This window comes from Lycium ferocissimum, chromosome 12, assembly GCF_029784015.1.
Source record: "Lycium ferocissimum isolate CSIRO_LF1 chromosome 12, AGI_CSIRO_Lferr_CH_V1, whole genome shotgun sequence".
Taxonomy (NCBI): domain Eukaryota; kingdom Viridiplantae; phylum Streptophyta; class Magnoliopsida; order Solanales; family Solanaceae; genus Lycium; species Lycium ferocissimum.
The window spans coordinates 52,690,282-52,714,457 of record NC_081353.1 but is presented as its reverse complement, the minus strand read 5'-3'; the positions used below and the strand labels follow the sequence as shown (position 1 = coordinate 52,714,457).

The following is a 24,176-nucleotide window of genomic DNA, read 5'->3' as shown; positions in this document are numbered from 1 at the left end:
TTCACATGTAAGGGTTATCAAAAGCAGAAAGATTCCCCCACCCACGTGGTAATAGGTGGAAGAAAGGGGGGACCACAATAGGTTCCTCAACAAGATGAGTCGAAAATTACAACAATATCTCCGTTTTTTAATTGAGGTGCAATACCAATAATGTCCCTATCACTTTTAACTTCTACTACAAATCGACATTTAGGTGGTCTGATATATACACAACAAGATGAAACATTATAACCGATTTCTTTAACATAGTAAACAAGCTCAAAATAAGAGAATTTATCAAGATCAACATCAAAATAATCTGTACACTACCTCCAACATACTTAATACGAGGGGTTTTTTCTAAATTACCTCCGTGGTTAAACCTCGCAGTCACAAACACATCGTCCATTTTCTTCACAAAACCTAAAATTATAAACAAATGAAAAATTACAAGATTCGCTTACCATTTACACCAAAAAAAAAAAAAAAAAAGAAAACGAAGTTAAAGATTAATTTTTTGCAATGAAATCGAAATCTACACAAACCCTAACGAGAACAACAAGAATCGTGTACCTTTGTGGCTAACTAATCTTCAATATCACTCGAAACGACAAGATTTACGTATATTTTCGGATTTTAACTTTGCAACGATCGGTTTGGAGGTTTGGTTGTGTAGTGGAAAGGGAAAAGTGTCGATTGAACGGTGTTAGGTATTTTGTTTGGGATGGGTCGATTTAATCTGGGGGTGTCGGGTTAATTGAAATTGGCTCGGGTTTTATGTGGGAACGGGTAAAAATAAGTTGGGGAATTAATAAATGACGCGACCAATTAGCTCGTCTAACATTTTCCGTACCCCTCAACCGGTCCGGGCCACTGTATAAGATAATTAAATCGTAAGTTGTTAATTTGTAAATAAAAGTTAAGTTTAGGCTTTCCAACCGAGTTTTCATGCCAAGTTCAGGGGTTAAATGATGTCTTTTCTCTTTCTAATTAGTAGACTTATTTGTCACCATAAGTTAAATCTTCGAACTTACTCCCACAATTAAGTTGAACTACTCTAATAAATAAACTTATGATAGAGAAAAAGTCATAAATGCCAAACGAATTTAAATTTGTAACTAGAGATAATATCAGATGAGCCGACCCAGTCTACTAGTTTTGTGAATTTAAAGAAAGAAAAAGTAGAGATTTTGATTTTTTTTTTTTGTGGCGGAAACGCTACTGTCCTTTCATTTCTCATTTTATATGACGATATATCTGACTAGATACGAAATTCGAAAATGAATCCAATTTATTTATTGTATTAATAAAGAGAGAAACATTATACAATAATGAATATATATATATATATATATACTTGTTATTGTAATTTATTTTATTTTTTAAAATACAAACTTAAAAAGGGCAGCACACAGTCATCGCTATATTTCTGAAATGAAAAGCTTTTGTTTTTGGTCATATGAAATGAAAAGTTAGTAAATGTCTTTCTATTCTTTCTTGTTTATTGTGAAATTCACAAGATTTCAACTGCTGCTATTTTGTTGGTAGTTTCCGTGAGTTGCACTGCAGCAGTTTAATCGTCTTTCTCATTTATTATTTCTGTCTTGCTTTGGGAGTCATAAATTTTACTAGTACTCCTTAAATTTAAGTGACCAAGACAATGTTCCGGCAAATCAATGCAAAATCAAATTTTGGAGGGAATTTGATACAATAAAATCCATGAGACAAATTTTATTTGAAATAGAAAAGAAAGAGATAACCAAAAGAATTTACGTTCTCTTATTAGTTATGTTCAGTATTACTCTCTCCGTTCACTTTTACTTGTCCACTTTAAATTTTTTACGCTTGTTAAAAAATAATAAATGAAGTGCATAATTTACCAATGTACCCATATTAATTAGTGCATATTTTTATTGGACTTGAAAAATGATTTGAAGTGAGTAAGTAATACTATGGGTAAAACAGAAAAAATAAAATTGTCTTCTCTTGATATGCTAAAAGTGACAAGTAAAAGTGAAAATCTATTTTTCGAATACTAAACAAGTAAAAGCGAACGGAGGGAGTATATGTTTTTTGTGAATTGAACAATAAAAGATGACAATTTCTTTAATGCTAAAATCATTGTTGGAAACACTTGCCAACTTTTGTCTTGAATTCCTAAGGTAATCCCTATTTTGGGACAATTTTTTTGTTGATAAAGTGACACTTATTTTGAAACGGAGGGAGTAAATAATATTAATAAATATTTAATTGTGAATCCAACGTCTCATTATTATATATTAACTTGACATTATTATAGAAATCAATAATCTTCAAATCTTAAATCCGTATCTGGTCCCATAAAACCTTTGACAATCTTCAAACTCGTGCAGTTGCTTTTGGAGGTGATTAACTAATTGGGAGAGAATACTGCATGAAACTCTCAGGGTCAAGCATTTTAAAACAAAGAGAATAGTTAAAATACAAAGAAGCAGTGAACCATCCAAACATGATAGTACAAATATGACTACATAAAGATTTAAATTTCATGCATGCCTGGAGAAACCACTTTACTCCACCTAATCTTAAAATATTAGTCCGCACTTTATTGCTGAAATCAATATAAATTACTCCTCCATTCATCATTAAAATTTATTTGACACTTCTTCTGTTCTAATAAAAAAGGCTACGAGTAATAATTCATTTTAAACTTCTTAATTTAATTTTAAATGAATTTCATTTTTATAATTATACAAATGTTATGACATGTGTAAGATTATAAGTTTTAAAAATCTTATAACTACATAATATTACGTCATGTTTAAGTCTATAATTCTTAAAAAATTATTCGTTTTCCTTAGGTTTCATACCGAGTCAAACTATATCTAACAAATTGAAACGGATGGAGAAAAAATAAAAGCAACCAAAAAAGATCCAAAATGTCAATTGTAAAGATAGTAAATCTTGGAGATGGAGATGGATCTGGCTGGATGTATCCCAGAAGAAACAAGGTTTTGTTTCTGTGAATCTGTAAAATGTCTGATTCCAACTACTCCACATTAATGCTGTTGTCATATGGAGCCCGTTTGGCCATAGAAGATTCCAAATATTTGAAATTCGATGATTGAACAAAATGTTTGGTTGCTAGTTGACTAGTTCTTTTAGTTTTAAATTTAAAATAGGGATTTTTATATAAATAGCCGATCGAATTTACTTTTTACTTTTCGTGACCGATTTACATAGATTATATATTGATTATACACGGTTATACATGTATTATAGGTAGATTATATATATGCCGACTATTTTTAATTTAAGTTGTTGGGTGAGCGGCTATATATAATTTAAAGTTTGAAAAACATATTTTATTAGCTTTTCTAAGAATTCAAATGCTCATTCACAAAACTTTAACTGCATTTTCATATCCATCTAGTTCAACTTTCAAATCCATTTTCTATTTCAACAATTCTACTATTTTTGAAATCTTAATCAATTCATATCCAAAGACCTATTAAATGTGAGCAAACAAATTTTCGGATTCAGAATTTTAAATCAATAGGTTGAAACAGTACCATACTAATCATTTACTTAAAAGTGAGCTGTGACAATATGTTCAATTACTCATCAGCTCATTCTTACATTCACAACTACTGAATAGCACCAAATATATTTTAGGAATAATACGTAGTCAGACACCTTAATTTGTGCTCATAACTGCCAACTAAACACTCTAACTTTTAGAAATCTAAACACTTAAACTCGTCCCCACCGTATTTATTTACACCCGACGTTGACGCGACATAAATTTTAGAGGTGTGTAGATATCATTTTGTAAGTTGAAAGGACATTGTGACACTGGAGACGAGTGAAATTATGCTAGATCATCATTTTGTAAGTTGGAGTGTTAATTGATAAGAGAGATTAAATTTAAGTGTCTATCTGCGTATTATGCTTATATTTTACCAATACTTGTAGACCCCAGTATTAATTCATCAGCAATCAATACCAAACTCTGTCCATTTTAGATTGAGTTGTTTTTCAACTTTGAACTTTCAAATTTGAGTCTTTAATGTTGATTGCTTGTTTCCCTCTCTAATGTCCCTCTCCTAGCAGACAGCCGTACCCAATCTTTGAATCACTGAATAGTTTACTCTTTAAAACATGTTATTTTTAGCTGCTTTGACGTGAAAGTAGAGCAAACAAGAAGTTAAAGAGTGATAGAGATGTATGTTTAATTACTCACAGCTAACATCCCTTACACACACCAGTATCTAACTTTACTACAGACTATTTTTGGTAACAAAGTAATTAAATTTCACCACCACCTGTGTCCGCATTCTCCAAGGACCCCTCTCTTTCCAGAGGATTCGCGGCATGTCAAGCCCCGGTAAGGTTTTTCATTTTGCATCGAATTAAACCACATGCTCCACTCCTTGTGTGGACCCCCGTCAACTCCTTTGAGTTTCATTCTTGCGAATGCACTATCCAGGCGGGATACTTAACGTATTAGCTACAGCCAGGGGCGGATTTACCTTAGGCCGAGGGGTGTCACATGACACCGCTTCGCCGGAAAATTTTATTAAATATGTATAGATAATTGGAAGGCAAAAGTAAACTAACGGGTAAATAGAATAAAGTGACACTGCTTGATGTCCTGAGTTCATTCAGTCCAAAACGCTGTAGTTTAATTATCCAACAAGATTATATTAGGTACTTAACGAAGAATGTTGCTGCTTCCCTAATTAAGTGTGCTATATTTTTGTTTTCTTTCATCTTCTTTTTCATCAATAAAATTGATTAAGATCCATTTACGTAATCAGATGAATGACGACTTTTTTTTTTTTAGTGATCCTTTAGTGTCTTATATATGAAAAACAGTGTTTAGTATATTTTCTAATGAGGTCATTTTGAATGCATTTCAAAAAATGAAAATTCATCGAGGAGAATTATAGTAATATACATGAGTGGGGCTTTATTTATAGTATGCTAATTTTTTAATATTGTGTCATGGTGTTTTATTTATTTGTTTCATTTTGAAATGTGACACCGCTTGCTAAAAAGCCTACATACGCCACTGGCTACAACACTGCACTGGTCGATACGCACAATGCCTAGTATCCATCGTTTACAGCTAGGACTACTGGGGTATCGAATCTCATTCGCTCCCCTAGCTTTCGTCTCACAGTGTCACCAGCAAAGTACTTTCTCCGTTGGTGTTCTTTCCGATCTCTACGCATTTGACCGCTCCACCGGTAATTCCCTGTGCTCGAATTCTAACGTTATGTTTATTACGAAAAGTAATTGAATTTTATCAAATATAACAGTCAAGTTACAAACCTTTACACGCTATAACAATAAAGTCACCTTAATGAATAGATTGGATATAATTTGATAACTTTATTGTTATAATGGGTGAAATTTAATTACCTCAATGCGACCACAAATAGTTTGATGGCTTACTGTTTTAGTGAGAAAATTTTAGTAATTTTATCATTATAGTAAGTAAAGTTTATTATGTGACAAAAAATAGTTTGTAAGTTTACAGTTACATTAGATAAAATTAAGTAGGGGAAACTAACCCCCATTGTAACACTTTTGGCTAATTTGTTCCAAAGAATTTTCATACTTTATGTGGCGTTATAACTATTTAGAAAGTCAAATGAAATTTTCTTTTACCACATCTTTTCAAATATTTCATAAATATCTTAAAATCGTTAATAATTGTGACTTTTTTTTTTAATGTAATTTTTAAATGTGCAAGTTTTATTAAAAGAAGCTTGAAGAGTTTATGTTCAAATTCACACTTGAAATTAGCTAGTTTGACTCTTGTATGTCGAACTGTGTCGTGAAACAAAGAGAATATTATTTTAATTTTAATTTTTTTATTTTTTGAAAACTTCATAATTCTAAACCTTTTATTTTACTTTTAATGACATATTCTTGTAGTCAAAAAAATGTCATGACGTGTATAAGATCATAAGTTCTAACAAAATTTTTAGTACGCGCCAAAAAGTCTTTATTTTTTTTTTCTCTTAAACTCCATGATCAATTAAACACATAATTCCTCTGTTTCTGTAACGATCTGTTTGGTCGTTTAGCACTTTTGGACTCTTTTTCGTTAAAATACCCTCTTCATAGCTTTAAATGGTATTCTTAACTTGTTGGGAATTGGCGGCACGGTGATTTAATTGGCGAGTACTTTTTTTGAAATATATTTATTTAATATATGTGAATAATTTATTTATAGGAATATGAGTTTTGCTCATATAAGATACAAGTTGGTAAATAAAGTATTTGACCGAATGACTTTATTTTGTATAAATGGTTAAGTGAATAATTAAATTGTAAAAACTATTAGAATAAGTTATTGGGCTTAGCCCACTTCTCATTACCCATTAGCATAGTGGCATAGGGTATCAACTATCAAATAATACAGTTAACTTTTAGCAAGAAAAAGAAAAGAACGGAAGGGAAACACTTTGACACTACACGGAGGCAAACAACTGAAAGGAAATTTCTTCTCTTGAAAGTAAATTTTAGGGACATCAGGTATGGAGTTGTATTTCTTTGACTAAAATTATATTTGTTGACCGCACAAGAATGGTTATCAATTATTAGATGATATTATCAACTCATCCGGTTATTATCACATGTGAAAGTACAAAAGGACTTTTAATAGTTTTGTATATTATTACAAGAAAGTGACGATTTAGTCAACAAAATAAATGGGAACGGACAAGTTAGAGGCAGAGACAATTGGGGCCAATTTTGTGAGTTTTCAAATTGAGTAACATATTGATTATGAGCTAATCATTGAAAAATAGTATAGAATGCATGAATAGGGCATAGGTTAATGTTCTGCATAATTTTAATTCGGGGTTGAATTTACTGGTTTGGTAACCTAGTTTCGGTTTCATATTTTCTTTTTTTTATATAGTGGGTGAAGTAATTGAATATTGGGGTAAATTAAAGGTTTCGAGTCCTAGTCCTAAGAAAGGAGAGTTACTGATTTGAGAGTCCATTTATGGATGAAATTGATCAATTTTAAAAATATATGATCCTTAGATAATGGGTGAAATTATTTTTCAATAAAATTCCAATCTTGCCCTTGTGGGCCCAAGGCCACTTTTTGGGTTGCGTTTTTGGGTTTCGAATATAAATATAGCAATGTGGGTGTCCTTAGATTCGTATTCTAACGTAGATCGCATATTTTATAGATTTTGATCGTTTAGAGGCTTTACGCAAAGGGAAGACATTAGTTTGATTGTTCGTGGCACCCGCTCGGCATTGAGGTAGGTTACGGTCTACTTTAGTTAGACTCTGATTAGAGAATCGTATGTAGTTGTAGAAAGTGACGGGGACGATATAGGCCTTCGGGCATGAAGTGGAGGTGGATTCCAATTAGGTTGGCTCTGTCGGTTATGTGGGCTTGTCGCCATATGTGTTATTTTTACGTAATTATCACGTGTTTGTATCTACGTCACATACTAGCTCCCTCATTATATGAAAAGGAATGATAACATTAATATGACTTGTATTTGTTGATTGTATATTGGTGATATTGATGAGACTGGTATCATGTATGACATGCCTTCCATATTATTCTTGTGATGATGGTGAGTTGAGTGATTGAGAGACTCCGAGGTTTTTACCGGAGATTGAGAGTGACAGAGAGACTCCGAGGTCTTTGCTGGAGATTGAGAGTGATTGATAGCCTCCGAGGTTCCTGCCGCAGAGCACGAGTGGTACATGGACTTCGCGGGTCCCCCATGGGTCATGGCTTCGAGGCACTGCCCTTAGCATGTGTGTACGAGAGTGGAGTGAGAGAGGTGACTGTTGCATTGCATTGCATTCATTCACTCATATATTTGACTGATCATCTGGTGAACTATATCTGTCTTGGTTGATTTCATGATTCCTTTACACTTTACTTATATATATGATACTGATAAGACAAAAATACATATATAAATTAAGTTGTTATTTAATTTTAAATATTAATATTTCTATATTTTATTTGCAGGAGACACCATAATTTTAATAAATAAATCAAAATAGCAAAATCAAGAAGAAGAATGAGAAAAGAAAAAGAAGAGGGGAACCGAAAGGTACAGCAAAATGGAAAGCAAATTGTGCAAGTTTTCCTTAGTGTGGGACCCGTCAAATTGAAACAGAAACAAAATGGAAAAAGAAAAGCTGGAAAGGAGCTACTATACGTTATAGCCTATTGCCATATACATGCAACTTTAAAGCAAGTGGGCTATTATTTTAAGGGAAAATTTGTAGGTCATGAAACCAATTTTAAAACATGAAGTTGCAATTTGCCAACTTGGAGACAATCTGCAGTGAACACCAATTTAAAGTTAACACAACTGCAAATTGCAAGTTACAAGCTACAAGTTGCCAAATCTAGAGATAAATGACCTTGAAAGACTCTATAAATAGAGATCGTTTTAGCTGCTGGGAGACAACAAAAAAAAATTGGGAAAGGAATTCAGACACCAATTCGGAGGAGAAGAGACAAATATAATTCTTTCCATTCTTAGAAGCTTTCTTCTCCTACTATTTCTTTAATTATTCGGTGTTGAAAAGTATTCCAGTTCCTGCTTTTAATTAAATAGCGGAATTATTCTTCTTGAATATTTCTTCTATTTTCTTATTTGATGGACAAAGATATTTTCATTATCGGTACTAACTCCAGTATGGAGTAACTTTTCTTGTGTTGGGAGAATGACGGATCTTGATATTTCTATATAATAGTAGATAATATTATTCCTCAATTTCACATGTTTGAGCGGAAGCTTTCTATTTAACTTTTATATGCTTTACAGTTAAATGTTATTTTATTTGTTAACGTTTATCTAATTTATACTACCAATTAATTTGTTACTAATTACCGTAATCGAGAGAGGCGGAAGAAGTAACATAGTTAATTGTCGTATTGATAGATGTTAATATTTATTTAGTGACATCTATCTCTTTTATGTTATAATTAATTTTACACTTATTTGTAATCGAGAGGCGGATAGTGTATTGATTAGTTATAGCAAGTAAGGTAACCGAAAGGGACTTACTATAAAGAGCATGTTTCGGTTCAAGCATATATTTCGGTGCTTTAATATTACTATTTTGATAATTAATTTGTATAACCGAGAGGAGTGCGATTAATTCTTCAACTTAAGTAATAATATATAAATGTAATCGTGAGAGGCATTTATACATTTATGAGAAATAGAAATTGAAGATTAAAGAATTTACTTTATAATAGAAATATCAAGTGAAGTCGGATCCCAACACCTTTTAGTACGTTTGTGAAAAATTAAAATATTTCTCCATTGCTTTAATTACATATTTTTAGTTAATTAATTCACCAATCAACTCTCTTCTGATATTCTCAAATAGTAATTAAAATAAGAAACGTCTGTAGAATAGATAAACCAATCTCTGTGGGTTCGACATCTTTCTATACTATAATTTGACAGAGTACGAGTAAAAATATATATACGCCAGACACTCGTCAGATACGTGACCATACCTGTTTGCTCTACGTGCTACTTGTTAGTTTCCACATCTTCATGCGTTATCTAATCATTGTCGGCCTATGATGCTTACCGGTACTAGTGTTGTACTGATACTACTCTTGCTGCACTTTTGTTGAGTGCAGAGTGTGATCCAGGCTCCAGTTCTACGCCCCGTGGCTGATACGCGAGGGTGACATCTTTCGGTGATTCAGGGTGAGCTACTTCGTCATTCGTGGCCCCTGAAGGACCCTCTTATTTAATTCTATTTTTTTTTTTGTTCGACAGACAGTATGTAGCCTTCAGGTATTTTTAGACTTTTATTCTAAACTATGTTAGCGCTCTTGTACCCTTTGACCAGATTTTGGGGTTGTCGTGACATTTCTAGCTATGATAAGTATTTAAGACTTGATAACTTATTCTTATTTAATTTTCCGCTTATTTAACTTGTTATTAGTAATGTGGTTCGCCTACTCGGAGAGATAGTGTAGGGGCCACCACGACTCGCGAATTGGGTCGTGACAGTTTCATTTTTTGTGAACTTATTTGACTGAACACGAAATTTAAATAAACAAACATTTAAAACTTGATCTCAAACATGTCATAACATTTGTGTAATAAAATTATATTATTAAAGTTATCGAAGGGACTGTATTATTTTGAAACAAAACTTTTAGCCAAAATTGTCCCTTAACTTTAGGAGGTGGTCTAACTTCGTCCTTCATGTCTAAGGCCATCTCTAACCTTGCACCATTTTTTGCACCAAATGCTATTTTGGTGCAAAAAATGGTGTTTTGGAGCTCCAACCTTGCACTATTTTTTGCACCATTTTGGTGCATGAATAGTGTTGCACCAAATTTGGTGCAACACTATTCATTGCACCATTACTATTCATTAATAATTTTTTTTTTTATTATTATATAACACTTTTAATTTAACATATTATAAATTTTAATTTTACATTTAGATTCCTAATATACCTATTCATCTACACCGTTACTATTCATTAATATTTTATTATTATTATTTTATTATATAACACTTTTAATTTAACATATTATAAATTTTAATTTATAATTTTAGATTCCTAATATACCTAATTATTTTTTATGTAATATCTTATAATATTAATTTTACATCTTTTTTGGAGTGTAAGTTTTATAAATTAATTTTCGTATATATTATTTTATATAAAATTGTAAGTTAATTTTATTATAAGTTATAATTGTATTAAAAAATATAACCATCACAATGAAAAGTGCAAATATAAAATATAATATGTTGTTAATAAATAACACAATGTTCAATAACATAATAATTTCGAATATATAACACAATTATAACACAATGTTCAATAACAACACAATATTGGCATACGGCTTGCCAGCGGATGCCACTGACGAATATGTGAAAATTGGAGAGTCAACTGCAATTGAAAGCATGAAGAGATTTTGTCGAGCTATCATAGAGGTTTTTGGCCAGCAGTATCTGAGATCACCAACAGCTAACAATGTTGCAAGGCTTCTTCACATCGGTGAGCAACGTCGTTTTCCAGGAATGCTAGGTAGTCCAGATTGCATGCATTGGAGATGGAAAAATTGTCCAATAGCATGGGTTGGACAATATGCAGGTCGTAGCCCAACAATAAGTCTTGAAGTTGTAGCTGATTATGACCTTTGGATATGGCATGCATATTTTGGTATGCCCGGCACCAATAATGACATTAATGTTTTAGAATCGTCACATCTGTTTTCCAATCTTGCTAAAGGTATTGCTCCTCCCGCCCATTATGTTATTCAAGGAAACGAATATGATGTGGGTTATTGTTTAGCTGACAGTATATATCCAAAATGGTCTACAATTGTGCAAACCATTCATGAGCCACAATCTCAAAAGAAGAAATATTTCGCGACGAAACAAGAATCATGTCCAAAAGATGTTGAACGTGCATTCGGAGTTTTGCAATCTCGTTTTGCAATTATTGCAGGGCCGTCACGTTTTTGAATTATCCATTAATATGTATAACGTATAATATTTGCTTACAATTTATATTATTTAAAATTTTATGATATAAAATAATTTTATATTAAACGATTATATAACAAAGGATTATGAATTACATGGGATGCATATGTAAAAAAGAAAAAGAAAAAAGAAAGGATTTTTTTTATGAAATTAAAAAAAAAATTAAGTAAAAGAAAATAATATAATATAAAAGAGCGGGAAGAATATAAACGGAATATTTTTTTTTGGTGCAAAAAATGATGCAATGGGTTGAAGTTAATTTGCATCATTTTGATGTTTGCACCATTTTGATGCAAAAAATGGTGCAATGGGTTGGAGATGCCTAAGTTCTTATCGTCCTTTAACTTTGCTAAACTGGGAAATCCAACAGTGTAACCACCTGGAATGCACATGAGTTCTCACAAAAGTGCGGAAAACTATATTGTTAGATTTTAAAAGTTCTGTTAGTATTTTGTTAGTTAAACCAAATTGCTCGACTTTAGAAAAGTTAAAGGATGATAAGTGCTTAACATAATACATAAAGGACAAAATTAGACTAACTCCTAAAGTTAAACTGAAATGCGTGGAGTATTCTTTAAAGCACCTCGCCTTTTTCTTAACTGTCTGATGATAATATCTTACTTCCTCCGTTATTTTAAAAATAACTTTTCACTTTTACTTGTCACTTTTAGCATTTGAAGAGAAGATAATTTTTTTTTCCTATTTTACCCATAGTGTTAAATACTCACTTCAAATAATTTTTAAATTCAATAAAAATATGCACCAATTAATATGGGTATATTGATAAATTATAAACTTCATTTATTTTTGTGTGCAAAGTTAAAAGTGGACAAGTAAAAGTACGGAGCGAGTACTATGTTTAATGCTCCTATCTTTTGCCTGTAAATCTTTTGTTGCAGTCTAAGGGGTTGTTTGGTATGTTGAACAAACGTAAATAATTTTGGTATAAATATTTAGTATTGTCTTATCTCTTGTTTGGTTACTAATCTTGGATAAGTAATACCAGGATTAGAAATAGTACGGGATAAATTATTCCTGCTAGATGGTGAAATAATAGCACTGGGATTAGTTATCCCTAGATAAAAAAATAAAAATGACAAAAATACCCTAATGGTTCTCAAACCCCTTTTCTACTCTCTCCATTCTCATTTATGTGATATTGTTTGACTAGACACGGAGGTTAAGAATGAACTTTTGAAACTTGTGGTCTTTAACAAGTTACAGATATTTATACGGCTGTAAATCATTTCATTAAGTGTAAAAGGAAAAGTTTTAAGTTAAATTATTTTTAATATAGAAATGTATTACTACATAAGATAGAGGTACTTTTGTAAACAAACAACTTTTCTTAGAAATTATGAGCCCGTTTGGATTAGCTGAAAAAAAGTGGCTTTTAAAGTTCTTTTTAAGTGCTGAAAGTTATTTTATAAATAAACAGTTACGTGTTTGGATAAAAGTGCTTAAAAGATTTTTAAAAGTAAAGGTAGTATTGGAATTAACAAAAAATATAAGGGATAAAAGGATAAAGTTGTTGGTCAAACCCAAATGGCTTTTAAGCCAAAAAAAAAAAAAAAAAAAAGTTGGGGTTGAACAACTTCTTGGTTTTGGCTTATTTTAAGCACTTTTTAACTTAATTTAAGCTGTTTTCTATTTTATCAAATACTCAAATAAGTTAAAAATGACTTATAAGCTAGTTTGACCAACTTATAAGCCAATGCAAACGGGCTCTATGCAATGCATTTATTATCCAAGAAACCAAGTAGTCAATAAGAAATAATTGCGGAATGACCAACATAACTTGTTGTCAAAGCTTAGAGGTTGATGTTGGGTTTTTCAGTAGGAAGTTCAATGCATGACAGACTTTTTGACTTTGGGATTTTATTTCAGTTTCTTGGGTTTCTTCTGTAATGAAAGTTGAGGAGTTAATTTATTTTATCTAAACCATCCATAGCCACTGAAAGCATAAACTCTTGTCTCATTTGGAATTCTTGAATTTTGTAAAGTTATGTTCTTTTCCATGACTGAATTCTTAATTACACACTTCCTTGCATTTCCATTTTTCTGTAAACATAAAAGGGTCAATGTATATTCAATAATTGCATCTTGAAAACAGTTCATTTCACCTGAGGCACCAATTTTGACTCTCTGATTTTGAAAGCAGCCTAATAAAAGAAGTAGCTTTTGGTGTTGTAGTTGTTATCTGAATGTATATTATTTCAGAAATCTGTGCAAGAACAGTTCATTCATTTTTATAGCATATGATATGATGATTTTGGTCCATGATTCAGTACTTTGAGCCTGCAGCTTCTGTCAAATCTCTTGGATTCATTAGGCCATCTCCGAAAAAAAAAAAAAAAGAGTCTTTTTTGCAGAATTATTGGTGCTGTTTTGCTGCTAAATTTGGACTCTTTTTGCATATATTTCTTATTTTTGGAACTTCCATTTGTCTCATAATCTTTATCACACCCACTTACCAGAAAAAAAGATAAACTTTACACAACAAAGATTACTCCTAAAAATCCACAAGGCTTGGCTGTTAAAAAGGGTCTCATCAGTTGTCTACTGTGATGTAATAGTGGCAATTTCAGTTGTATATGGTGGGCCAAACAACACAATAATGCATATAAAGTTTTGTTCCTTGAATCTTGTTTTTGTGTCAAGCAGACATGAAAGTTTGTCTTTGTAAAGAGAATTAGTTTTGTGTCTGTGATGGGTTTAGTGGGTTGATTTTCTTGAAAATTTGAAGGCAAAGGTTAGAAACTTATTGTGGGATAATGAGTAGGGAGGTGAAGAAAGGGAAGCTGGAGGATAAGAGTTGTGAGAAAGTTATGGTAGCTGTTAAGGCATCAAAAGAGATACCTAAGAATGCTATTGTGTGGGCTTTGACTCATGTTGTTCAACCTGGAGATTGCATTACACTTCTTGTGGTTGTACCTTCACAAACTTCTGGTAGATCATTCATCTGACTTATTTTCCATTTCCTTCGGTCTCTCATTGTGGAAGCACTAAAATGCATTATTCAAGTATATGTCAACATTACTCCTAAGTTTTGATTGTTCTTTGACTTCTGCTTGTTATCCTGGAGTTTCTATAGAATATAGCTATTTGGTATTCTTACTTGCTTTGAGATTAGGTACTTAGGGGCCGTTTGGTTCAAGGGATTAGGTGGTTTATCCCGGTTTTAATTTTGGGATTAAATTTATCCCATTTTTGGTTCAACTTATTAGCTAAAACCGGTAATAACATCAGGACTATAACCTTGATAACTGGCCTGGTCGCCATGGTTATCAACAGAAAAAAAAGAGTAGGTACTTGAAGTGTTGCCTAATTGAATAACAAAATTTCTCTGCAATTGAACAGAAATCTATTGAAGCCAGTCCTGCATTTTTGTCTTTACTGCTTTTCTATTGGGCTTCCATTAAGCATCTCTACTGAATTATTATATGCCTTGACAAGTAAATACCTAGTGCTTCTTGTTATCAGTTTTTGGTGTTTCTAAGCTTCCACAAAAAAGTCTAGCAACTTGGATGTTCTAATTATATGTGCATAACTATAGTGATTTTCGCGAACAATTTTCTAGGTAGAAAGATGTGGAGTTTCCCCATGTTTGCTGGAGATTGTGCCCATGGTCACCGGAAGTCGCATTCTGGAAATAGTACTGAGCAAAAGTCAGACTTAACAGATTCCTATTCTCAGATGATCCTTAAGCTCCAAGATGTTTATGATCCCACTAAGGTTAATGCCAAAATTCTTTATTCTTGCAGATTGTTATAAGGTAATTTTACACTGACATACTAAAACTTGGTGCTTTTCATTCACTTCACCAGACAAACATGAAGATTAAAATTGTTTCTGGTTCACCGCATGGAGCTGTGGCTGCCGAGGCAAAGAGGAATCAAGCTAATTGGGTCGTTTTGGACAAGTAATTTTTGAAATTTTCAGAGTGTTATCCCTTGTTTATGTGGGATAATTACATTTTTGGACCGCTCAAAAAAATAATAACCAGCAAATGTATATGTTTTGTATATTAAGTATAAATATACATATAATATATACAATCAGTATGTATTTTTTGTATACTTTGGCTAGCGCCCGTAATTAATTTCGGCAAAGGGCCAAAAATGAAAAATATCCCTTCTTGTTATTCTTTTTATTCTCTAAGCTATTGCTCATTTCTTGTTTGAACTTTTCCAGACATCTCAAACATGAGAAGAAATGCTGTATACAAGAGCTGCAGTGCAATATCGTAGTAATGAAGCGATCTCAAGCAAAAGTTCTCCGCCTTAATTTAGTCGGTTCACCTAAAAAGGAACCTGATGTCACAGTCTCGTTAACTTCAGAGCAAGCTCAATCATGTGGACAAGAACTAGAAAAAAATTATTCATTGGATACTTCTAGAGGTCCGTTAGTAGTAACACCAACAAGTAGTCCAGAGATGTTCAGTGCTACTGAAGTTGGTACTTCATCAGTTTCAAGTTCGGATCCTGGAACTTCACCATTTTTGGTCGCCGAAGTAAATAGGGAGTTGCATAAAGCGGAGTTGTTAGCCTTAAAGGAAGATCAAGATTTAGATGATTCAAGTTCAGAGAGTGAGAGTGAAAATCTATCTTCTTCAAGTTCAAGATTCCAACCGTGGATGGTGGACAGTGTCGATTCACATTGTCAACTCTCTCAATGCCAGGGAATTAGCTCCATGTCATTCCTGGAGAAGTTGACTAAGCTTGATATAGAAGTTGATTCCGGATCTCCGAGTTATAGAGATGATATTAGAGAATCAGGTCCATTAACCAGAAGTGCACCTCTTGGCCCTCCTCCCTTGTGTTCAATATGTCAACATAAGGCGCCTGTATTTGGGAAACCTCCGAGGTGGTTCACTTATACTGAGTTGGAGCTTGCAACAGGAGGATTTTCGCAAGCCAATTTCTTGGCTGAGGGAGGATATGGATCCGTTCACAGAGGAGTCCTTCAAGACGGTCAAGTTGTTGCTGTCAAGCAACATAAATTGGCAAGTTCTCAAGGGGATCAAGAATTTTGCTCGGAAGTTGAAGTGCTCAGCTGTGCTCAGCACCGTAATGTAGTCATGTTGATAGGATTCTGCATTGAAGACAGGCGAAGATTGCTAGTATACGAATATATATGCAATGGTTCTTTAGATTCTTATCTATATGGTACGTGGACTCATGTTTGTTTATGTCCTTTAAACACTATGATGAACCTGCTGATTATTGCCTTAATAAATAAATGGGCTTCTTTTAGGCTGGCAGGGTTACTTTGCATGAACAGTGACATAATGGTGATATAGATGTGTGCTTGCAAGTAATCTAAGAATATCTGTCTGTCTGAATGGATATCCCATTTTACCTCTTTTGAAATTTATTTTCTTATCAGTTTTCTTTGTTGATAGATGGACTAGAACAAGTTAAAAGTGAAGGTAAGGATTTACTCCCTCCATTCCATAATAAGTGACTTTTTAGGCTTATGCACACCCCTTAAGTGCTCACTCCTAGAAAATTAGGAGTGTTTTTACTAACTTACCCCTAATTAAATGCCTAGAAAAAGAAAAGCTTAATAATTCTTGATTATGTAAATAAGGGTCATTTTGGAAGAAGAACATCAATTTCTTCTTGAAATCCTAAAGCACCACTTATTTTGAAACAAAATGAAAAGCCTAAAAAGTCACTTATTATGGAATGGAGGGAGTACTGTCACCTTTTTCTTTCAATAGTACCAGTTTCAAAAAAAAAAAAAAAAAAAAAAAAGGATTTACTGTTAGGATAGATAGAGCTTCTACTTATTATTTGGTGACATAAGAAGTAGAACTTGCATCTGTGAAAAGTTATAGGCACAATAAAATTTATAAAAATGGGTTTTAATGGTATTTAAGATTAGTCTATTTTGCATTTGTATTACTTACCATCACTTTCTGTATTTACAGGACGCAATAGGGAACCTTTGGAGTGGTCTGCACGTCAAAAGATAGCTGTTGGAGCTGCACGAGGTTTGCGATATCTACATGAAGAGTGCAGAGTTGGCTGCATTGTCCATCGGGATATGAGACCCAACAACATTCTCATCACTCATGACTTCGAACCACTGGTGTGGAAAATCTCTTACTAAGCAAGTTTTTCAAGATATATGTTACCTCTAGCCAAGGCTCCTTTAGAGCATAAAAAGACTCTTCACCAGTAGTCTCATATTTCCTGTGTATCTATTCTTGATAGCTAATTACTTGTCAATATTGTCTTACATGGATCTACCTGTCCATTTACCCTTGACAAGATGGAGAGATAAATAAGCAGTTAAATAAGTATGACATTTCTTTTAGGTGTATTTCTAATATGATACTTGATTACTTTTGAAGCCTAAAATTGGTTGCTTAAGTTGCATTTATAGTGCTTTAGATGTCTACCTTTGTCGAAGCAGCACTTAAACTGTATTAATCTTGCTTCACCTTTGACTTCTAGGTCGGAGACTTTGGTTTGGCCAGATGGCAACCGGATGGTGATACATGTGTTGAAACGAGAGTACTTGGAACATTTGGGTTCGGCCTTGAAAAGTTGTTTGTATTTTTATTTTGATATGCATTTGCAGAACCAGTAAGCTAATTTTCTGTATTTAGGTACTTGGCTCCTGAGTATACTCAAAGTGGCCAAATTACTGAGAAAGCTGATGTTTACTCATTTGGCGTGGTGCTCGTAGAGCTTGTAACTGGTCGTAAAGCAGTGGATCTTAACAGGCCTAAAGGCGAGCAGTGTCTCACAGAATGGGTATACTTCGACATCTTATTTTACATCTGTTTAGTTCTGAAATGGGGAACAATACAGATATGCAGGAGCTCCTTCCATTTTTCCCCTTTTAAATATCCATGAATTTGTCATGATGTCCATCGAATGAATTATGAGTTCAGTCCATCCTGTTTATCAGAAAGACGGATATTCCTTGCTCATTATCAGACAGTCAATTATTCACAAACTTCATGTGGGAAAATAGTTTTCATTTCCGATCTCATGGAAAACCATTTTCGCTCCGCTCTTATCCCCTCTACGGGTATTTTAGTGATAGGTTTTATAGGAACTGGACGACCCTATTTGGTCAAATACTGCGACAAACTCCTATGTTCCTTTCATTACAGTACTTTGAACAAGTTCCTGGATAACAAGCCTATTTTCAGGCACGTCCATTGTTGGAAGAATGTGCAGTCGATGAGTTAATAGATGCCCGGATAGGAAGCAGCTGCAAGGAGCACGAGGTGCATTGCATGTTGCATGCTGCATCTTTGTGCATAAGGCAGGATCCTGAGGCTAGGCCTCGAATGTCTCAGGTAAGTGTTTGCTTTTGCATCGACTTTTTACATTCTTGATTATGATTCTTGCAACTAAGTCATGACTAGGCTTGATTCTCAAGTATTTTTGGTTTTGTCTCAGGTACTTCGAATTCTTGAAGGTGACCTGATCATGGATTCTGGTCAAATGTCTACGACACCTAGGTATGATGTGGGAAGCCAAAGTGGAAGGATTTTATCTAATCACCCCATGCAGTATGAAAGGTACAGTGGTTCTATACTACACGATGAATTGGAGGGGCTAAGTCCAAAGCTCTCATTTGACAAAAGGAGACCCTCTATTACTTGGGATAGGGATAGTCGTCACAGGACTGCATTTTAAGATCATCTGTAAATTGCTTGATATTGAAACTTGTGATCGAAGGTACATTTGCTGCTATATTAGCAGATCAAGCCATATCTCTTCCATCACTTGTGCAGAAGTGAGTCATAATAGTGTGTGTTTTTGTATTGATACTTGTGTCTCAAGGAAACATTAGGTTTTTTTGAGACACTGGATTCTCACTAATGTTTGCGTTACTCTAAAATGTTCTAGCTTCCACTTAGTCCCCACCATAGGCACGAGTTTTGTCCAAATTAGTTAAGTCCATTCTCCAGCACTCCGCTCCATGAGGATCAACAGTGGTTGCTATTTTTTCTTCCTTAGTGACTCGAACCGAACCTTGTGGTCAAAAGTGTAGTGGTCCTACTGCTAAAGCAATCCTCGCTTGTCTGTGATTGTTTTGAGACACCAAACTTACATTTGTACAAGCGCCAAGCTTACAAGAAAATGTTTAACAAGTTTAACTTTCAATTATAGATGTTCTTAAACATCTCATGTTCAATTTTGACCATTTTCTTTATTTGTCAAAGCATCAAATTAACTTTAGTTCTATAATTTTGACCTCACTATATGAAGGTCGAAAAACAGTACTTTATTTACAACACAGAACTATTTTACATTTTAGCAAACCATTGTTGACAAAACATATATATCAATGAATAATTACTAAAATTTCAACAAATATTAAATTTTGAACATAATTCCACAAGTGTAATAGGTAAAATTTTAAGTTATTAAATATCGAATCCATTAAGTTTAAATCCTAGATCTACCTCTAGTTTTACCATGTTCAAGCGGAGCAACATTCAGTGAGTGGAGTATTACAAGATAGCATAAAAATGATTATGAAATTAAAATTCAAATCCATTCGTTTTTCTAATGTAAAGAGAAAGCACTCAATATACCAATTTCTTGTAAAAGTCAAACATTCAGACAAAGATCGTATATACATTCATTGTCCAAGTAAATTGATTCGTCAGTGCATTTTTACAGTGAAAAGAAAATAGGGGAAATCCAACCTCAAAACATTAAGTTTGTGAATCCAAGACTACTGGTAATGGTATCAATCAAAGCTGTGAAGGGTCTCCATTACAAACTTGGAATGGACTTGGCTCGAATAAACTGCTTGAGAAGGGCTTTCTCCTCATCAATGTGCCTTTTCTCCTCGGGATCTTTTGGCTTAAGTTTTCTCTTTTCTTCCAATATCCACTTCAGTAGTTCCCGTTGTTGTTTTTCTGGTATTGGTTCATGAACAACAGCAGGCTGCACAGGAGCTGGAACAGTTGCTTGCTTTTCTGCAACTGCAGTAACAGCAGATGTTGATGAATCTGACACTTCTCCTGCCTCAGCTCCTACATCATTCTTTTTGGTCCTCATGAAAAGATAAGCTACATAAATTACAAAAAAAAAAAATGTTGATGTACGGTGAATATAAAAGCAAGATGAATTATTGAATTAGAATTGGAAAGACACCACCGAACAGCTCCAAATGATGTAAAGAATGCAAGAGTGACAAAAGAGTACAGGTTGAATTATCATCATAATCAGACATCTCTCTAGAAGATGCATGGTGATGTTGATCTAAGATATGTGAAAGTAAAAAAGTCCAATGCGCTTACTTGTTGGAACCAAAAAACAAATTCACTTCTCAAAAAGTGAATATGTTAGTTACAAATACATAGATAAAGTGCTCGCTACTTCTCCATTAGAATCATATCCCTAAACAGCACCAGTTTCTGCTAAAGAATCCACATACAGTAAAACAAATACAGAATAAAGCGCGTCCACCACTCAGAGTATGGTTAGACATAACATGATTTCTTTATATCGAAACTGAACAAATTTAGATACAAGAAATATAGACCAAAACATATGGTGCACAAGGACTACAAGTCACTATATAAGATCTTAATAGAAGGCTACCAGTTATGTACATTCCAACTTGAATGGAATCACCAAGTGAGATGTACCACCAAATAAAAGTGCATATAAGATTTTCCATTCTTTCTTCTTTCTAAAGTACAAGGTGGCTTTGATTAGAGAAATTATCAAGCAAAGCTCCGACTTTCTCATTTCAGTAGACGATATCTTAAGACGGATCAGAAGATTTTCACCAGAATTCTACTCCCTCCATTTCAATTGAAGTGCCTTAATTTGACTAGGCACAGAGTTTAAGAAAATAAAAGAGACTTTCATATCTTATAGTTTAAGACTAAAGATGGATGTAATGTACTAAAAAATGTCCTTTGAATCTTGTAGCCTTAAACAAGCCATGTAGAATATTAGAATTAGAGACTTACCAAATATAGAAAGTGGCATTATCTTTTAAAGTGACTAAAAAGGAAAGTAAGACACTTTGCATGGTTCTTAACACTTCTAATATTGTGAGGACTCCTTGTCGGTTTACTCACATGGTAAACTATGGACTTCACTTGTATAGTTGTATGGACCAACGACTAAACCCACTCTTTCACAGCTCAATACAGCAAATACAAACTACTAACAGCAGTTATATGTAGAGATACAAGAAAAATCAAATAATTTAAACCAGCTATCTCTGCTACATTCAAGTAAAAGATAAATTAAATTGCTTCAGTTAGAGTCATCACATCCTACATGACCAACAAAAACAAGAGGAAACCAACCTTTTTTGAATTATAATTTCAAGAGTACTTTTGTTCTAACTTTTCTTGTCTTTCCTCGTACCTTTCTCGCCTGTTAGCTATGAGCAAGTGCAATATCTATTCTTATCAGCTTAATATATTTCTCTTGTTTTTCTTCCTAAATAACAGCTGCCATCAAAGGAATCGCAGAACTGTATACCTGACTTGTTTGGCATAGAGCTTACAATATCATTTTCCTTATACATTCTAGCATCCTAAAACAACTCAATATTCATCCAATAGATTTGGATGAATAAAGTGATGAACCAACACAGTAGGTGCATTACTCCACTACAGAGACCAACAAAGACCGCAAAATTAACATGCAACCGACTGATTTTCTATAATCATTTGTTTTAGATTCAGTAGAACGTAACACTAATGGAATCAAAATCAAATTAAACCTATAACAAAAGGGGACCTAGTATTTGGGGAAGCAGGTGCAGTATTTGGCTGCACCCACTACTACCCTAAGTTGATTGGACTCGGTTGCGGGTGTCTGATACAGGTGCGGATCCAGAGGTCAGATCCTTTATGGTCTAAATTTTATGATTCGGGGGTATGGATACGGGTATGGGGATTCGGCTAAAAATAATTTAAATATCTAAAAATAGAGTTAATGTCTAAATTATGAGACATTATGTGGAAAACTTACAAGGTATACCGAGGAGAAAATATTGATGAATAGGAGAATCCATAAGGACATACAAAGAAAAGGACTGACATAAAAATTCTATATACAAGGTATTCTATGCTTTTGATTTGATGACACAAATCATTGTATTTGTCCCGAATTTCTCTGTCGATTTTAGTCAAAGTACCCAAAATCGGTTGACCATATCTGGTACGGATCCCACACTCACATCGTGTCGACAAGGGTGCGGCACCGAAAGTGAAGAGTCCGAGCAACTTAGCTATTATCCTCGCCTTGAACTGAGTATATAATTGAACAACTTTACACACACAGACACACACTCAATTTGCACCAACTATCACAAAATGGTAGTTGGTATAATAGCCCTCTGCACCAATTGACCTAACATTAAGGATCTATCTTGCTTACAACAAAAATCCACAAAACTATGATATAAAATCCACTACTTGATTGTCAAAGAGCAACGAAATATATATATTCAAGCAACAATCAAAGGCAAGGGGTTGAATACAAGCTCCGTCCCTATTTAATTTCACTTTTCTAGAGTCATAAACTTTGAAGCTAAATTGAATTAGATTAACTCAAATATTTTAAGATTAAAACTTATATATTTGAAAACTACGTGAAAAAAATACTATTTCTCATATAAATTTGGTGAAAAAATACATCTCAAAACCCCGAGAAGCAAAAAATATCACATAAATTGTGAGTAGTACATATTTACAGTTTTACAGCTAGGAAAAAAAAAAAGCAAGGGAAGGAAGGAACCTCCAGCAGACAAATTGACAGCTAAGATCATAGGCAAAACAAACTTGTTACGGCGGAGAAAAGATTCCTTAGGCAGAGGCGGCGGAGGTGGCGGCGCACTGCCAGCTGGCGTTGACGTGGACGCCATCGATGATGAGGAGAATTTGAGGGAGTATATACTTGTAGTTGTTGATTTTGCTTTAGCTGACTCATACAATAGAATCAATTAATCATGTTAGTATGTCGAATAAATTAATCAATGAGATCAATTAGTTATTCTCGATCAAACCCAAATTAGGAGTCCGCAACTTACACTCTGTTTGGATGGTTGTCTCCCGTGGCTCATTAATGTGCAATATGGTATGATACATTATGATGTTATATTATATTGTATTGTATTAATGAACACAATATTTGTATAGACTGTATCATTTGTCATGATTTAATAATATTTGTATTGTTTAGTTTGATTGTATGGTAACTTATAAGTTTACTAAAATATTCTTAACTCTTAATTAGAAATTAGTTTATACTTCCTCTGTTTCAATTTATGTGAACCTATTTCTTTTTTAGTTCGTGCCAAAATGAATGACCTATTTCCTAATTTAGAAACAAATTCACTTTATAAAATGATTTACAGCGACACAAATATTCAAGACTTATTTTGAACCACAAGTTTCAAAAGTGTTCACTCTTTCTTAAATGTCGTGCCCAGCCAAATGGGTTCACATAAATTAAAACGGAGGGAGTATATATTAATAAATCTCAGATAAAGGATAAAATAGGAACTTTAAAAAATAAGTAGGTGGTGGGTGGGGGTAGTCATTAGATGGGTGGTGGAGGTAGTGGAGGGGTGGGTGGTTGTGGGATGAGGGAAGGGTGAGTGGTTGTGGGGTGAGGTTGGGTGGTGGTGAGGGGTAGTGGGTGGTATGAGGTGAGTGGTTGT

The 24,176-nt window shown here is 33.6% G+C and overlaps 3 protein-coding genes across 4 annotated transcripts; 2 read left to right on the top strand and 1 right to left on the bottom strand.

Moving 5' to 3' along the window:
• The first annotated feature begins 10,823 nt into the window (after positions 1 to 10,823).
• On the top strand, positions 10,824 to 11,480 carry LOC132039439 (uncharacterized). Its single transcript, XM_059429922.1, has one exon. The coding sequence runs from the start codon at positions 10,824 to 10,826 to the stop codon at positions 11,478 to 11,480; it is 657 nt and encodes a 218-aa protein (XP_059285905.1).
• Positions 11,481 to 13,237: 1,757 nt separating this feature from the next.
• LOC132040068 (inactive protein kinase SELMODRAFT_444075-like) lies at positions 13,238 to 19,541 on the top strand. Of its 2 annotated transcripts, XM_059430680.1 has the most exons (9): positions 13,241 to 14,450; positions 15,082 to 15,236; positions 15,329 to 15,423; positions 15,696 to 16,669; positions 17,437 to 17,597; positions 17,966 to 18,042; positions 18,121 to 18,268; positions 18,673 to 18,822; positions 18,926 to 19,541. In XM_059430680.1, exons 1-9 carry the CDS (start codon positions 14,276 to 14,278, stop codon positions 19,163 to 19,165), a joined length of 2,175 nt encoding a protein of 724 aa, XP_059286663.1. In that variant the 5' UTR covers positions 13,241 to 14,275; the 3' UTR covers positions 19,166 to 19,541. The 2 variants fall into 2 exon arrangements, with proteins under 2 accessions (XP_059286664.1, XP_059286663.1); XM_059430681.1 differs by lacking the exon at positions 18,926 to 19,541 and having other exon boundaries at positions 13,238 to 14,450; positions 18,634 to 18,773.
• A 552-nt stretch (positions 19,542 to 20,093) lies between these two features.
• LOC132039960 (uncharacterized) lies at positions 20,094 to 23,434 on the bottom strand. Its single transcript, XM_059430525.1, has 2 exons — positions 23,252 to 23,434; positions 20,094 to 20,553 (listed from the first exon to the last, which is right to left on the bottom strand). Exons 1-2 carry the CDS (start codon positions 23,376 to 23,378, stop codon positions 20,255 to 20,257), a joined length of 426 nt encoding a protein of 141 aa, XP_059286508.1. The 5' UTR covers positions 23,379 to 23,434; the 3' UTR covers positions 20,094 to 20,254.
• Positions 23,435 to 24,176: the final 742 nt, after the last annotated feature.